This window comes from Agelaius phoeniceus, chromosome 14 (assembly GCF_051311805.1).
Source record: "Agelaius phoeniceus isolate bAgePho1 chromosome 14, bAgePho1.hap1, whole genome shotgun sequence".
NCBI classification, from domain to species: domain Eukaryota; kingdom Metazoa; phylum Chordata; class Aves; order Passeriformes; family Icteridae; genus Agelaius; species Agelaius phoeniceus.
Window position 1 is genome coordinate 15646956 of NC_135278.1, and position 17561 is coordinate 15664516.

The following is a 17561-nucleotide window of genomic DNA, read 5'->3' on the forward strand; positions in this document are numbered from 1 at the left end:
CTTTAAGTTCTGATAGTTTAGAATATAAATTTATAAACTGACTGATTTTATAAATGAAGCAAATGACATTCTTAGAGCTCTTTTCCTGGTGCCTTGCACTGGGTGCTCACCACCTGCCTGTGCAATCTAAGGGTTCACACGAGCAACATCTGACACATGAAATGGGAACTTCTTCATTTTCTAAGCACAGATACTACAAATAATTTCACTAAAGGCATTTAGCTGGAACCATTTTTCAGCATGATCATAAGAAAAACATCAAAAACCAAGTAAACACAGCCACCAATAAACCTCGACAGATAGTGGTTATATTCAAAAGTCAGATCAAAAATGAGAATCTATAGAACCATCCAAAGAAATTTAGTCTGAATGAGTCAGAGCAACTAAAAGAACATTAAGTCATATCTATTTATCATCCAGGACCTCAAGCAAAGATATAAATAAATTAAAATCCATTTTTTCCTCTCTGCCAGCTCAGAAGAGAAGAGCCCTGCTACCAACTCTGTCACACTAAAGCTGCAGGCAAGAAACTCAGCAAACATTGAAAAAAAAAAAGAAAGGTAATTATTATTTCATTATCAATCTTCACTGAGCAACTTAAAAGGCACCACCTACAGCACACACTGAATTCCTGACAAAGCTGATTTCAATCCACTGCCCAGGAATCCAGCAGAGTGCTCTGCTCCCCTTCACTCAGCCCCAGGTGTGGCTCTTACCTTCCACTGCAAGCTCAGGCTGTTTTTGGTTCTGTTAATCAGCTTTGGGGCAGCTGGACAGTCTGGCTCACAGCTCTCTGTGGTGAAGCTCACCAGCTCTGAAATGGTTTCTTTGATGGAACTGCTGGTTGCTGAAACTCTAAACAAAGGGTAATTAATGATGTGGCTGCTGCACTGGCACCTGGAAATGTAAGGGCAGAGCTGGCAGCTTCAGGGGTTTATTCCCAAGCAGTGGCTGCAGGGTGGGGGTCACCCAGTTCACCCCCAGACCCCAGACCCCATTTCTCACCCTTCATTTACTCTGCCATTACTCTCTGTCACAGTGGAGATATTTTAGGGCTGAAAAACCTGTGGGATAGGGGATGAAAACTATGCCAGGTGTTCCAAAATGGCAACAGGATACCTGACTGGAAAAGAGCCTTCTGCTAAAAACACCTTAAAATTCAAATACAGCCAACACTTGTGCAGGAGTATGGGCACTAAACAGGCCAAATCATAAAATAACAACTGTATTGTTATTAAACAATAAAATCACGATTTTCATAGGAATTGCTTCATGTTTTCAGCAGTCCTGCCTCTTTCAGTGGAAAACACAGCACTGTGCAGGTGGAGCTGTGCTCCCACTTCCCACACCCAGAACTGTTCCACAGCCTCAGAGCAGGACTTTGCTGCAGGGAATCTTTAATCTCATCTGCTCCAGTGCCCCAGCACTGAGGGGGACTCTGGTTCCCCTGGTTTGTTTAGCAGCTGCTCTCTCCCTGGCCAGCCCAACACCACCAGTCAGGATCATTTACTCCTGATCATCCCATCCCACTTCCCACTGAGCCCATTCCCACTCCCCTGCTTGCACTGCTGCAGGTCAGACAAGCATCTCTGAAATCAAACTGACAAGTCAGATTTTCAGATCCAATTTCAAGGCTAAATTATTTCATTTCCCACTGACTTCAGCCCACGACAATCTACAGACTGTTGTTCTTAAAAAAGTACCAGCAGAGAATAATTTAAAGTTTGTAACTAAGAAATCTGAGGAGACAGAGAAGGTGGTAGGGAAGGAAATGAGGTGGTATTTTAATTAAGTTAAAAGAGAAATTGGAATTTAGATAGCAAACCCAGTGTCCACAGCATGGTGTTTTTTCAGAGTATTCCTGAACTGTTTGTATCACCCCTTTTCCATGAAGCCACAATAACTCTGCAATGCCCATATCCCCCCAAGCTTTATTTCCTTCCCAGCAGCATACCTGGCATGATAATCAGTGGCTGGTCTGAGATCAGGAAGTGTAATTGTTAATTCTTCCCCACTGTAAAAAGGCAAAAACAAACAGAAAGCAGAGTTACAGCTCTTCCTTAAACCTCAGGGCTCAAAGCTCATTGAAAAGCAAAACCACGTAGTGCACATTTAAGTTTCCCACTGTCCATGTACAACTCTTTAGTGACATTACTTAAAATTTATTTCATGTGAAGTAGGAAGGTCTGCAAGTCAACAAACAGCTCCTGATAGAGAGATTGCTGATTGGTTAATGGTTTAAACATTGTGCTTAAAGGAAGAAACTAAACTTACACATAGACAGATTTAAATTTTCCATTTTTACCACTGTTGGATATTGCTACTTCAAATGTAAATGCTGCTGGACTATGACTATGGCTCTCTCCATTCTGTGAACTAACTGGGAGATTCCAGGACAGAACGGCTGATCTTGCTTGTATATCAGAAACCTATTAAAAGCATAAATAATGCAAGTAAGTTTGCTTTCTGCAAGAAAAGGTTAATTAGTCAATAACATGGCGTCGCTAATTGGCCTAGGAAGCTCCTCACTGGAGGAATTCTTTCCCTTTGGAGTGGGAATACAGAGGCATTCTTTGGATTGCAATGATTTCCTCTTTTCATTTCTAAAGGCTTTCCCTTCCAATACCAAACCAACACCACAGTGGGGCAGGAAGAGAAAATTCCTGCATCAAGGTTTCCATCACTCACTTGGAGCAAATGTTCAGCTGGGGAGTCTTGGGCAGGATCCCAGATCAGATTTAGGTACAGACACCTTATTGTCATTTTCTGACAGATCCCTCACAAAACATTTAACCACTGATCCTAAGGACAGCACAGGCTCTGTTTGTAAAACTCAACATTTCTTGTCTGATTTTTTTTAGCTGCTTCATTCCCACACTCCAAATTCTCTCTGCCCAAGGCAACACAGCCTTGGGGTAGCTCTAAGTACAGATGTCAGAAGCAACAGGGAAAAAGTACTAAAGGACCAAAAAACCCCTCAAAAGCTGGTGCAAAGGAATACAACCCCTGTTTGCTGTGTGGATAATGCAGAGAAGAGCTCATTACACTTGCTCAATATCAAACACAGACATTTTAATTACCCTCACCAGACTCCACCTTCCTAAGTTAATCTCTAAATGCTCAAATATTTGCTCCAGTATCTCAATATAGCATCAAAAGAGGATCTATCTGTGTAAACTTTATCCTTAACACTCCTAAATCCTCTCTGCTGAGCAAAGGATGGTTCCTTTGTGAGTGGACAAACTTCCAAGAGTTTAGCAGGCCCCTGGTTTGCAAGGTAAAGCCCTCACATACGCTGGAAAACTGCAACAGTGGAATATTCTGGGATTACAGGCTGGCAAACTGAGAAATAGTGAATTTCCAGCATGGCTGCCCTTTCCCAGCTATGAATTCTGACAGCTAAACTGTATTTACCTTCTCCATTAAAAAAATTAAACCATTAAGAACAAAGGAAAAGGGATTGATAAAACACAAGTTATTTTCTAGGAAGCACAGGCCCAGAAAATAATGGGATTTTAAGGCTAATACTTACAACTGGCTTGCCAATGCTCAAGTGAGTATCACATTTCCTGGATTCTGTGTCAGATTCTGCAATTTAAACACAAACCAGATTATCCCAAAGCCTGAGAGCAACCCAGGCTGTTACCAAAAGGCCACCACGAGATGGAGTTGGCCTCATTAGGACTTGAACAATGGTTCTTATTGTGCAAAGTTCATTTCCCCTGTTTGTTTTGGCTGCGTGAGGGGCAGAAACACCAAGTATCCAAAACCAACAGTGGTACAAAAACCCTTTTAGTACATCCTGCACAAAGGGGATCTTTTCCTAATGGAGCAGAAATAGGTTTTCTTTGACAACACAAAAACATTCCTCCAAAAATGAGAGGCGTTAAAAAAAATGATAATAAGATCTTATCTCTGCCTGATTTGTTTTCCTGGAATTTCTATGGCAAAACGTTCCCAGTTTGGAAGAAGCCTGACACTGTCTCAAAGACACTGCAAAAGGTTTTTTGTAGCCACAAGGTATTAAGAAGCTGAAATTAGAACTAATTAAACAGCAGCTTCTACAACTGCTCAAATTTTCAGGTTAAGGTTAAATGGGTCCTGGTTCATCACAAAGAACCACAAGCAGTGACACCAGAAGTTTTAGAAGTACCTATGGGACACCCTCACTGGGAATATTGATCAGTCCTGGCCCAGAAATGGCAGGGAAGTAAAAAGGTTTAAAATCTTTTTGAAGACCTTATTTGCTAAATACCAAATGAAAAAAACTGATATCCCAATGATTCCTAGAAAAAAAAAAAATCTAATGGATTCCATAATGGATTTTGTAATAGATTTCAGGCTTCCTCTAATCCTGAAGAGCCAAACAAATTTATAAATTCAGCTTTTTCAGAACCTGTTTTGCAATGAGTTTATAGAAATAACTGAGATTTCCCCTGTCCATGCCACCTACCTCCCATCTCTGCCTCTGGACTGCCCTTTGTTTTTCCTATCTGCTTCTGCTTTAGTGCTCCAACTGCCCCTTGCTGGCCCTTTCCATTCCCATTGGGAATTGTGGCATTGGAAGAATTAAGGACTTTATGTGGTGAGGAGGGAGGGCTGTTCAGTTTATTGTTGGTGTGACCACTGGCTTGTCTGTCCTTTAGCCTCTTCTTGAGGTGCTCCTGCATTTTGAGACTCCTCTCGTCCCTCTGGATGAAGTTTGTCCTCCCATGGGAACGAGGTTCTGCAAAGAAGGGAGAAATGACTTCATTCTTCTGAATTATTCATTTGACATCTGAATCTACAAGCTGGAAAAATCACTAAAATCCAGCCCCTGGAAATTCCCTGTGCTTTGTCAGTCTGGAAGTACAGGGATTTTGGAATTTGGGGTCTTTTTAAACTGAATTTTTTGGGCCTTTCTCCTGTCAGTTGCTCCAGATCCTGCTTTACAGCTGCCTCTCTTCCCTGCTACAGACACATTTACAAAGAATTAAGCAAATTTAGGACCCAACTGAATTTTTCCAACACATCCTGAATGTTTTAGCCTAGAGCGAGGCAAAACACATAATTACCAAATTAAGTTTGAGAGACAGCAAATGGTCTTACTAAGTCTAATTTCTGTTTTAAGTCTTGATAATAAAATAAGGATTTGAGCTTGGATTAATTCAACATAACCCTAGTCCTTCACTGATTTAGTGCTTTGTTGAGTTTTTAGAGTGGGTCTGCACTTCACCCTCCACTATGGATAACAACATTTTTTGGGTTGTTTTTGTTCACTTTTCAGTCACATCTGGACTAAAAAAAATACATTCATGTATCAAACTAAGTTTCATTTTCAATGAACTTCACACCAAGGCTGTGACAAAATTCAGTGGGAAAAGAGTTTTAGGAGTCACTGCTGTGGGATTTGCAGTGGCAAAAGCAGGGATGTGTGGAAAATACAACATGGGAAAATACAACATTTCTCAGGTACAAATTTGCACAATCCCTTGAAAACAGAGGATCCAAACAGAAAAATCAGAGGATACACAACCACACTCTGCACACTCAGGGACTCACTCTGTGGGACTCAGGTGAGTCCCTGACCCACGGGGGTGCTCGAAGTTAATAACACAACCCCTGGGGATGTGTGGGGAGGCAGGGCCAGCTGTCCCCAGGGCTTGGGGACACTCTGGGCTCTCACCTTGCTCCTGGAACACGTGCGGTGGCGGGGGCTGGTGCATGAACTGAGGTGGGAGCTCTCCAGTGCCGGGCACCGCGGGGAACACGGGGTGAGGGGGGGGGGGCAGCAGGGCATGGGGGTGGTGCATGTAATGGGGCACGTGGGGGGGAGGGGGAGGAGGGGGGGGATGCATGGAAGGATGGAATTCCCCCGAGTGGGGCACCACCACCACTCGCCGGACTCCATTTTCTTCCACCACCTGCAGGGAAATGGGAGAAATCAACTGTGAGGTCAGAGAGAATCCCATCATCAAATATTGTACATGCAGCAAGGGATTGATTTCCCTGTTCTGGTTCATATCCAGGACCTGACAGGCAGGGTTTGCACACCAGACTGGATTCCAGTGGAAACCAGGCAGGTACTGCTGGGATGAAGTGGAGTTTGAGGCAGTCAGTCTGAACAATCACAGAATCCCAGGGTGGTTCAGGTAGGAAAAGACCTTAAACTTCATCTCATCCCACCCCAGGGACCCTTCCCCAGAACAGGCTGCTCCAAGCCCCATCCAGCCTGTCCTGGAACACTTCCAGGGCTGGAGTCCACAACCTGTTCACTCCTGAATTATTTCCCTCCACTTTGGCAGAATCCAAGAGAACCAGCCCTGGGCTCCTCCAGACACTGGGAACACAAAGTTATCACCTCATCTGACAAGAGCAGTCCAGGTAACTCAAGCTCTGATTTAAAGCTGCTTTCCAACTTGTCAATCCCTGTCACAACAACCAAGGGAAAACAACCCAACCCTGCTGGTTTCAGGTGACAGCAAACACAGAAGAAATAAATGTGGTTTTCAGGCTGAGCAGCTCAGTCCTGCCAGGGCTTTGCCCACTGTTTGCACTGAGGGAGCCATTTCACAGGGATCAGAAATTGTCTGGGAGATGCTTTGCTCAAGGTCTGCAGAGCTGAAGAACAGCAGAAGCCCAAAATTCAGCTGTGTGCAAAAAGAAACTTCCTGGAGAACCCAAGAACTCACAGGTTTCAAACCTACTCACCACACTCCTGATTTTCAACATTACTACAACACTAGTTCTGTTTCCACATTTGGTTTTGATTATTTCCTTTTAAAACACATTAATTTAGAAATAAATCAAACTGGGAGTATCTCTGGTAACAACATGCAGGTCTGACCTGAACAACACCCAGGAGTGGGAAATCCAAGGGAGTGGAAAAGCAAAGCTGGGAGAGCCCAGAGCCCTGCTCATTTCCCAAACACATCACTGGAATCAGTGTTTGCATCACCACCACACTCTGCTCCAGCAGTGCTGCTTTGCTGGAATTTCAGGAGATCAGGGCTGGTCAAGAAAGGAGCACTGAAAATTTGGATACATTTTTATACTAAATAGAAAACCAGCAGCCAGTTGGGACTGTTCATATGACCCAGCTTCACCCTGCAAACAGGACTGATGGAAAATAAACATGTGGATCCTGTTCATGGAGCTCAGACAGTCAATTCAGAGCTGTCCTTGTTGCTAAAAGTGTTTTTAACTGCTGGGAGCAGGATTAAAAAATTCCTGGAAACTGGATCAGACATTACTCAGTAACAGAAGGGACAGAGCCCACAATAAAGTGAAACAGTTGGTAAGTTCAACGGAAAAAATAGCTTTTTTTCACAGCTAAAATCACCAATAAATAATAAAAATATTATTAAAATTTCCCCCAAAACCACCCAGCAAGAGAAGGAGAAATGAACCTACCTGAGACACGTAACCGGGAGGCACAAAAATCGGCGGCATGGAACCGTTTGGTGACATCATAGGGACATGTGCTGGACCTGCCAGGGACAAGGGGCCACTTCTTAACAACCAAGGCTTTTCCCATCTGGAGACACCTTTTGCCAAAGATGGGAGCCCCACCCTGGAGCCTGAAACATCAGGGATTGCATCCCATTCTCTGTTTGATTATTGGCTTTATCCCAAGCACCACGCTTTGGCCAGCAGTGTCTTTTTAATTGCACAAAAATTCTGTATAAAGAATTTTAATCTGTAAAAATAATTTCAGCTCTTAATTTGTGACAGTTAAAAGTCTGTAGTACTGAAGGCAAATGCAGGTATTGGGGTAAAGCTGATGTAGGAATTAAAAAATTAATTTTAAATACATTATTTTTTTATATGAAGCTCAAGGGAAGTATTTCTGTAGGGGATTTGATGAAAGCAGAATGGACACATTTTATATAATATCATGTAAAATGGTGACAAATTCTCCAAAAATGGAAATACTGCTAAATTCAACTTGACTTACAGGAGGTATTTTGCCCTGACTGGGGTTTTCTGTCACTTACCCAGAAGGTAAAAAGGAATTTGCAGGCACAGAGTGGAGCAATGATTCCCCCACCTCACAGCACAGGAAGGTCCCAGTGCCCCTTAAAGTTCTTTAACTTATTGTTAATAAATACCACATAAATCATGTGTTAGGATCCTGGGAAGACACTTAGTCAAGGATCACTGCAAACCCATCTTTTGGGACTGAAAATCTGCAGGATTCAGGGAATCCTGGCAGCTTCCCAGTGCTGCCTCATTTGTGCTTGGACACAAACTGAAAAATCTGATTTATTCCAGTGCAGAAAACACATCTGACATCACAGAAAAAAAACCCAGTGGAATAACCTTAGAACCAAAATATTTGGATTCAGCACTTGAGCCTCCCTTTACCTTGAATGCACTGAATGTGTCCATCTTCAGTTGTAATTGTAAATGTTTCACCTGGGTTTACCTGGACAAGAATCACCTGCAGGAAACAAAACACAAAAGAGGGGTTGGGGGCTTTTTAAATGTTATACATTCTCTGGGGGAAAACCCCTCCTCTTTAGAGGCAAACAACATCAGAGCTTTGGCAACCTTGGAGTAAAACAAGAAAATGATGGGTAGAATGAAAATATTTCTTCCTACTTCGCCATAAAATCCTTGTATTTTTCCTCTGGTTACTCCCAGAAGTGCCTCACTTGATACACATGAAATAAGCTTTTAATTTCCCATTTCACACTGCTTTTTCTGAGGCAATAATGACCTGAGATTCACATTGCATTCCAGGCTTTTCCCACCAGCTCTGCCCTGCAGCTCCTGTGAGCCCAGGTGAGTTTTCCCTGTGGGAGGAACCCAGGCCCCAGTGACATCCTGCAGGTCCCTTTGGTCCCCTTGCACACAGACCCACCTGGAGCTGGGCCAGGATCACTCCTCAGGCACTGCTGGGATCCCAAACCACCCCCTCCTCCTGCCCCAGCCTCAGGGGAATTTTGGCAGCTGCACTTTATTGTAACATCTAAGATATTCCACAGTTAATCCTTCATTAAAAGGGGGATTAGCCAGGTAAGAACTGCAGGTACACAATTCAAATTCCACTCTGGTGACAGCTGGCACTGATGTAAAAACTGAAATAAAATGTATTTGTCAAAGCAGCTGTGAAAATCAGTGTAATTTTCTTTCATTCGATTTTTATGAAGTAGTTTTGCACTATTCATGGAGTGACATTTGTAGCAGGATCTGAAGAAATCACCAGGTCATTTAATCCCTGGTAAAATGAGCTACACATCATATTAATGAATGAATTTTTCTGTGCTGCAGCTCCCTGAACTCCTCAGACACCAGTTTCACTGTTCTCATCACTACAGACTCCAAGGATAAATGATAAATTGTATTTTAACACTGGTTTTGCAGCTTCTGCATATTGCTGTATTAATCTTTGATTTTATTTTTTATAACCTCCCTTGTAGGGGAGAATGGATGCTCCTTGTACAGGAGAATTTTACTTTGGGTGGATGATTTGTTTCTGGATATAAGTAAGCCACCAAAATCCCTGAAAAGGCCATTTAGGCACTCAGTAATATTTATTATGGTTCCAGGAGAGTGAGAGATGGCAGAGAAAGCCTTTAAACGTGGCATAATTTGCATTAATAATGAAATTTATGCAGATTTGTCACTTCAGAATGCAAGTAAATGCATGACTTCAATGCTAATACATTTCTTGGGGTAAAGGGAGAGAAGTGGTGTCAATTGTTTAAAGAAAACTGACAATAACGGGCTGGGGATTTGCCAGAGCACAAGAAACAGGAAAAAGATTTGCTGTGGATCCAGGATTGCACAGGCAGGGACTGACCTCAGGAAAAGGCTCATCTCTGAGGGCAAAACTCAGAGGCAAGAAAGGGAATGTTTGAGAGATTCAGAGCCTCTCTGAGGTGGCACAGCCTCAGCCCAGTTCCCTGAGCTGCAGCTCAGAGCAGGGGGAAGGATCCCAGCAGTGCTGCAATCCCAGCAGCCGAGCCTGGAATGCCAGGAATGCTCAGGCCCTGCCTCAGAGCAGTGACTCACTGGGATTCATGAAGAAAATGCAGTCCCAGGCACCTTCCAACAAGGAACATGTCCAGGAAGCTGGAGCAGGGCTGAGGGGTGGATCTGAGCCAGGTGAGACAGGGGAGAGCTGAGCCCAGGAGCTGCCAACACCCCTGAGCACCTCTGCAGGGCTGGTGGCACCAGCACAGGCAAAGCTGCTCAGCCACAGCTCTGCTTTTAGCCTTATTCACACATTTTTGGATCCAGAAACCCTTCCAGAAAACTTCCAACTTTTGCTTTAAGTGAAATGGAGCTAATGGATTCACTGGCCAAACACACAGGTTTGGTTTCTGGAAACAAATCTCTGCAATAATTAAGTATTAGCACTGTCCTCCACAGCACTGGCAGAGAAATGATTAAAAATCCTCTGCATTAATAAAGATTCTAAGTCAAGACTCTCTCTAAAAGATTCTATTTAAACTTCAAATGCATCTCCACAATACAACTCTATTATTTTCCTTTTTTTTTTTTAAATCTCACCTGATTGCAAAGTCTCCTCTAGGTCCTATAAATGTCAGTGACTGTCACCTCCATGTGCCACACACAGAGCTCTGGGGACAGGAGCCAACTAAATCTACCTGATCTCCTTTCCTCATGAAACCTGAACCACCTGAGCCACCTCCCAGCTGGGCAGGGCTGAAATTTCACCTTCTACTGCCAGAACTTCAGAAATGTCTTGGAGACTTTGCTCATTTCCAGACATACTCGTTGTACTTCCACCCCCAGGGTTTGAGGCAGAAAGGGAAAAGGACTTTTTCTTTAAAAAGCTCATTTTTCCAAGTATACAACTGAAACAAGACAGATTTCTCCATCTTATCTGCAGCAATGACAAATTAGAGGAGATCTCATGTAAACTTTCAGCATTTATGGCCTGCAGACCTCAAAGGATGGGAAGAGCTCCCAGTATTTGTAGACCAAAGCACTCAGCTCTTTCTGCTGAACGCTAAATTCACATTTACTGACAATTTACACAGACTTGGGCTTCAAAATTGTTCAGCTGCCACTTTTTACCTGTGTTTCTAACCCTACCAGGGACTTCTGAAGGGTTGTGTCCAATAAAGCTCTAAAGTTTCAACTAAATACACTCAGGTTTCACCACTGCACTGTAATTATTAATGAAGACACTTAAAACCAGGAAGCCAAGGTCTTTCCTTTCATTTTCCTGTCATAGATTTCCTCTGCAATCCCTTGCTAATCTTTATTCATCACTTCACAGGAGTTTCAAAACCTTTATTAACCCCCCAATCTTTCCTTTGATTTTTGGAGTTTGCAGCTCCATTTTAAAGCCTTTTTTTTCACACCTGTCCACTGGCTGAGAGCTGAATGATTTTTTTTTCCTCTCTCCATTTGCACTTCTGTTTAACTCCTGATGTCAGTGCTCACAGGCACATCCTTGCCCAGCTCTCAGAGAGCAGTGGCAGAGCTGCCTGGTTTTTGTGGAGCCACCATCCCAGCTACTCCCAGTGCTCCCAGTTGAGGGCTGACTTGCCTGCTGGATGCTGTCCCCGTTGACCATGTGAGGTAGAAGTGGCACTTCATTCAGCAGAGGGGTGGCTTCCAGGGGGGGCGGCTGCTCAGCCATCATTTCTTGGGATCACTCATGGACACCTGCTCACCTCAGCCACCTGCTCCAAGGAAAAACAGGGATGAGGTCAGATCCAGCTCTCCTTTCTTTAAATCATTCTCTGTTTGTCTGACAAACTCAGCTCTACCAATTCCAAGTGCACCCAAACACTCCAATGTTTTGGTTTCCATCACTTTTAACTTCTTTCATGTAAGCAATAAATGTCCTTTTCCCAAAATTTTCCCCTTTAATTATCAGGAATATTCAACCATGAGTGCTGGAATTGCTACCTCAGTGCAGCAATTACACAGTAGAGGAATTTACACTCATACAGCAATTTATTCCTAAATTTGCACTTCAAATTCCTAAACTGCTTCCACTCCAGACCCCAAGCTTTAGGCTACATAATGCACACACCACATTTACATTTTAGTGATGATCAAAAAAACCCTAAACCATGCAATTTCTCCAATACAAAATCTGCCAGGGTGAAAGCAAAGCTTGAGACAACACAAAATCCTGCTTTGTCCCAAAATTTTTGACTGACAACCACGGGGAAATGTGAATGGACAAGTGCTGCAGAGTTGTGAGCTTCCAGGGAATAATCTGTAATTAGAGTAAGTCAAAATACACATGATACAAACTAATTATAGTAATTAGAGCAAATCAAGCTGCAAGCTCCCAATGGTAGGGAATTTTCAGTGTATAGTTAATCCAGCATCCATAAAAAGCACAAGATAACAGGATACAGGAAATGCTGACACTTCCTGCTCCTTTCCCATTACCTCCCATAAACCAGAAGGCAAAATGTGGTTATGAGGGTCCAATTCCTTAAAAATAAAAAGCAAACCACAAAACACCTCCCTAAATCTGTGTATGAACCAAGTCAGGCTGCTTCAAAGTGTCAAATCTTTCTTCAGTTCTCCACAAGCAGCAAGGAAAGTGCAATTTTTGCAGAAGAAAAAAGACAAAAACTGGTTAATTCTGTACCTGTGGGACTGTATTTCTAGCAGATTAGCAACAGTAGGAGACATACAATATAATTAACATAATTTCTTCTGGTTTTAACTGATTTTGTACAGAAAAATCTGTAAGCAAGCTGAGATTACAAAGGTTTTTCCTGTGTTATCAAGATAAGGCAAAGGAGGTAGTGGAATCCACTGATAAAACCCCCATTCCTCCTTTGCAAAAGCATCTCCAAATCAGAGATGCAATCACACAGCCACAAAATGCAGCACAACAAACTCCTCAAGACTTCCCAGAACCCAGCTCCTTTCACAAGGAAATTCTTCTCCAGGGCTGCTCCAGTAACAGCTTTAGGAAGCCAAACATCACTGCAAGGTGCAAGGGCTGGACAGGATCTCAAAGATCAAATTTGCATCAGCTCTGGTCTAAATACACTTAATAAATACACTGAATTGCCTGAGCATGGTATTTATTTCCTGAATAAAATAAACTCCTTTTTGTCAGGTTTGGAATTGCCTCTGCCAAGGATGCAAATTTTAACTATTCCACTTAAAAACCCCTGCCTGGAACCGTAAAATTCAGGCAAAGGTTTCTTCCTCTACACCTCTCCCATTTTTTGAGGTTGGATCTAAGCCTTAAGAGCCATAACAGGAATTCACTGTACACAAAATGGAAATTCTTTATTTTATATATGCATATGAATTTCTTCAATCTCAAAGAAAACAGAAATTAGTAGTTAAAATAAAGGGGAAAACCCTTTACCAAAGGGCAACTCCTTCTGCATTCAAATTCAACTCCCCCAAATTAACAGCTGCAGAAAAACATGTTCTGAAACAGGACCCAAAGGCACCTGCAACTTTAAATAAAGGTTCAGAGTTTCTGTGCTCATCCTCTGCAACTTTAAATAAAGGTTCAGAGCTTCTCTGCTCTTCCCCTGCCTTGGCTGAATTTAATTCTCTCTTTAGGACTAATTACAGAGCAGAACCCCAACATCCCTGTGGTTTTTAGAACCCTTCATCTCCTGCCTAATGACACAGGGAGGATTTAATTTACATAGACACCTCCAAACACTTTCTGCTTGCTTAGTGCTGTAACTTCATTTCTCTGAGGAAGAATTTAATATTTGGAGTATCAGGAAATAATTGGTTTTAAATTGTTAATGATAAACTCCAAAACCAGCCAATTTTGTGTCTTAGTAGCAATGGTCATATGGTCAGAGAAAACAGAAGTATTGACAGGAACAAGCCCATCTGAAGAGGTTTTGGGGCAGTTTCACCTGGCTCAGAACATTGACATTTCCCTGTGCAGCTGGGCTGGGGTGGCTGCAAGTAGCAGAATTCTGAGGACAAAGAGGAACATCCTGACAAACTGGAAAAAACCAAGTTATTTTGGGTTTTGAGCACTGCTTCATTCCCTGAAAACACTGATAAGAGCAACAAAACCACCCTGCCCTCCAAGGGAGCACAGTCAATGAATGTGGGACTCAACCCCTCCCCACTTCAACAGGTAAAACTTTTCCAGGGAAATAAATCCATGGATTCACCTCCCCAAAGCCTCCATCCCACTCAAGGAAGTAGGTGGTATTTGGGTAAATAAAAAGAGAATTCCTGAAAAGTTATTACATACTCAGCACAATTTCCTGCAAAACAAAACAAAGACAGAGAGCTCTATCTTGAAAAGCCATTTCCCAACACCCTCCCACGGCTGGCCTGGAGCAGGGAATCCAGTCCTGCTCTCCCTGCAGGGCAAGGCTGCTCCCCAGGGAAAGGTGGAGGACAACCAGCACAGAGGAGACTGCAGGATCCCAGAGCTACCTCCATCCACACCCTCACACTCAGGCATCACAGAATCCAGCATGGTTTGGGTTAAAAGGGACCTTAAAGCCCATCCAGTGCCACCCCTGGAGCCCTGCAAGTGTCCAAGGCCAGGCTGGACGGGGCTTGGAGCACTCTGGGACAGGGGAAGGTGTCAGTGGACAGGGGCAGGGACACCTTCCCCTATCCCCAGGCTGCTCCAAGCCCCATCCAGCCTGGCCTTGGGCACTTCCAGGGATCCAGGGGCAGCCACAGCTGCTCTGGGCACCTGTGCCAGGGCCTGCCCACCCTCACAGCCAGGAATTCCCAATTCCCAGTGTCCCATCCAGCCCTGCCCTCTGGCAGTGGGAGCCATTCCCTGTGTCCTGTCTCTCCATCCCTTGTCCCAGGTCCCTCTCCAGCTCTCCTGGATCCCTTTTAGGCCCTGGAAGAGGCTCTGGGGTCACCTTGGAGCCTTCTCCTCTCCAGGTGAGCACCCCCAGCTCTCCCAGCGTGGCTCCAGAGGGACTCCAGCCCTTGGAGCAGCTCCGTGGGCTCCTCTGGACGTTCTGCAGCAGCTCCAGCTCCTTCCTGTGCTGGAGGCAGCTCTGCAGGTGGGGTCTCACCTGAGCAGGGCAGAATTCCCCAGTTCCTCCTGCCATGCTGGAAAGGAGCCCTGGAATCAGGGGGTTCTGGGGCCAGGGCAGCTCCAGCCTCTCCTCCACCAACTCTTCCGAGTTCCCAAGTTTCACATCATGCCTAAAAGTCTGTCAGTGGTTCCAGGCCTCCTCTAAACCCTTGGATTTACCCCAAACCAAGTCAGGTTGGAGAGGCAAATGCAGCTGGGGGGGTTGTCCATGGACCCACCCACAAGGAGATCTGCATCAAAGAGCTGCTGGCTCCCTAAAGCCACTTTATTCCAGCAAATCTCAGGAAGAGCAGCTCAAACTGCTTTTGCTGTGGTCAGCTCTTGGCAGTGAGGGATTTATCATCCCCAGGAACTATTCAAGTGGTCAGGAAAAAAAAAAAAGGAAAAGGAAAAAAGTACAGTCCTGGGAATTCACAGGCTGCACTGACATTAAAGATGAGCTAATACACTAAATCTTACATTCTAGACTAAAAATAAGCAAGAAAAATCCCATCTGGAAGCATTAAAGACCAGGCAAATTTTGTAATTTATAGGAATAAACTGAAGTTTAGTGACTCATTAAATATGAATCAATAGCAGAACTTGTAGAGTCTGTCAGTGGTTCCAGGCCTACAAGCTTTGTCACCCTGTCCTGAAGATTTTTGCCTCAGTATGGAATTCAACAGATTGCATTTTAGAAAGGTTACATTTTGCAAGGGTACTTCTGGCCTGATTCACTTTTTTTGCAGTGGTTTCTATTACACATCAGCTAAAGGTCACTCCCAAACCTGGGTTGAGCTGAGGGATGAATTCAGCCCGGAGAGCCACAAAAAAAAAAGAAAATTTGCATTAATCATCTCAGCAACAAACCTGAAGCTGGAAGAAGTGATAGTGGGTAACACATTTCTAAGTTAAATAGCATGAGTTAGTCAAATTAAATAGCTTTTGTTTTCAGAGATTATTCAGTTATTATTTTGTTTTCAAGGATTATCTAAAAAACTGAAATACAGTAATTTTTCACAATAGAACATATTTAACATATTTTAAAATAAATAAACCAAATCCATATTGTAAAAATGGGCCCTGAGACGTGTTCTGGACTAATTCAACAATCTCATGTAACATGGTCCTGTTCCCATATTCAAAAGAAGGCAACATTTTCCAGGGACACTCCTACAAAAGCTTCTAAGAAAAACAGAAAATCTCCAGGACTGCCCTTTCAGCAAACAATTCCTGTCCACAGAGCTGGGCCTGACCTCACTTCCTGCTGCAGCAAAAATTCCAGCTGAGCTCTGCAAGGCTCCAGCATCAGCCTCCCCCCAGTTCCAGCCCAAATTCCAGCTGAGCCCTGCAAGGCTCCAGCATCAGCCTCCCTTTGCTCCAGCCCAAATTCCAGCTGAGCTCTGCAAGGCTCCAGCATCAGCCTTCCCCCAGTTCCAGCCCAAATTCCAGCTGAGCTCTGCAAGGCTCCAGCATCAGCCTCCCTTGAGTCCAGCCCAAATTCCAGCTGAGCTCTGCAAGGCTCCAGCATCAGTCTCCTTGGGTCCAGCCCAAATCCCAGCTGAGCTCTGCAAGGCTCCAGCATCAGCCTCCCCCCAGCTCCAGCCCAAATTCCAGCTGAGCTCTGCAAGGCTCCAGCATCAGCCTCCCTTTGCTCCAGCCCAAATTCCAGCTGAGCCCTGCAAGGCTCCAGCATCAGCCTCCCTTTGCTCCAGCCCAAATTCCAGCTGAGCTCTGCAAGGCTCCAGCATCAGCCTCCCTTGAGTCCAGCCCAAATTCCAGCTGAGCTCTGCAAGGCTCCAGCATCAGCCTCCCTTTGCTCCAGCCCAAATTCCAGCTGAGCCCTGCAAGGCTCCAGCATCAGCCTCCCTTGAGTCCAGCCCAAATTCCAGCTGAGCTCTGCAAGGCTCCAGCATCAGCCTCCTTTGAGTCCAGCCCAAATTCCAGCTGAGCTCTGCAAGGCTCCAGCATCAGCCTCCCCCCAGTTCCAGCCAGCACAGCCCCTGGAGCCCAGCCAGCTCCCAAGGAGCACTCAGTGCTCATTGATTCCAGCTCAGATTCCATGGAAAAGGCTCTGTAGCTCCCTGCTGCTCCTGAGAGCTGGCTGATATGGGATCATCCCACCCCAAGTCTGGAAAACATCAGGGATTCACAGCAGACAGTTGGAAATGTTAAAAATCACAGAATTCCCAGAATGACCAGGTTGGGAGAGACCTTAAATATCACTGATCCACCCCATGCCCTTGTCTCCAACCCAAATGTCTCCCATGGCTTGGATCCCAAGTGGAATAAGAGGAATTCCAAGGCATGGGGGCAGTTACAGACCAGTGGTTGGAGTTGGGGACCTTAGATGTCTTTTCCAACCATAATGCCTCCATAAATGATTTGTAAACCCCTGGGAAGAGCTCCCAGCATTCCTGAACCTCCTTCAGCCATTTCCAACGTGCAGCTCAGGAGGAGGCACCATCAGCTCTGTCACTTCCACTTCAATGACACAGGAGAAGCAACTGCAAAACTGTCACAGCAATATCTGGAAGAAAGGTTCTGGCCAGAAGAATCTTCCTGGACAAACACATCACTCCTGTTTTAT

At 44.4% G+C, this 17561-nt stretch overlaps 1 protein-coding gene across 1 annotated transcript in view; it reads right to left on the bottom strand.

The window, feature by feature from the left end:
• The window catches only part of LOC129125725 (fibronectin type-III domain-containing protein 3a-like), a 39756-nt gene that overhangs the window by 11383 nt on the left and 10812 nt on the right, over positions 1-17561 (bottom strand). Inside the window, exons 3-11 of the mRNA XM_054641316.2 lie at positions 11510-11645; positions 8347-8422; positions 7393-7469; positions 5666-5903; positions 4454-4726; positions 3533-3588; positions 2275-2429; positions 1955-2014; positions 717-855 (exon numbers count right to left, since the gene is read on the bottom strand). Coding sequence (XP_054497291.2) covers positions 717-855; positions 1955-2014; positions 2275-2429; positions 3533-3588; positions 4454-4726; positions 5666-5903; positions 7393-7469; positions 8347-8422; positions 11510-11605 — 1170 coding nt within the window. The 5' untranslated portion in view covers positions 11606-11645. The remainder of the gene's footprint in view (positions 1-716; positions 856-1954; positions 2015-2274; positions 2430-3532; positions 3589-4453; positions 4727-5665; positions 5904-7392; positions 7470-8346; positions 8423-11509; positions 11646-17561) is intronic.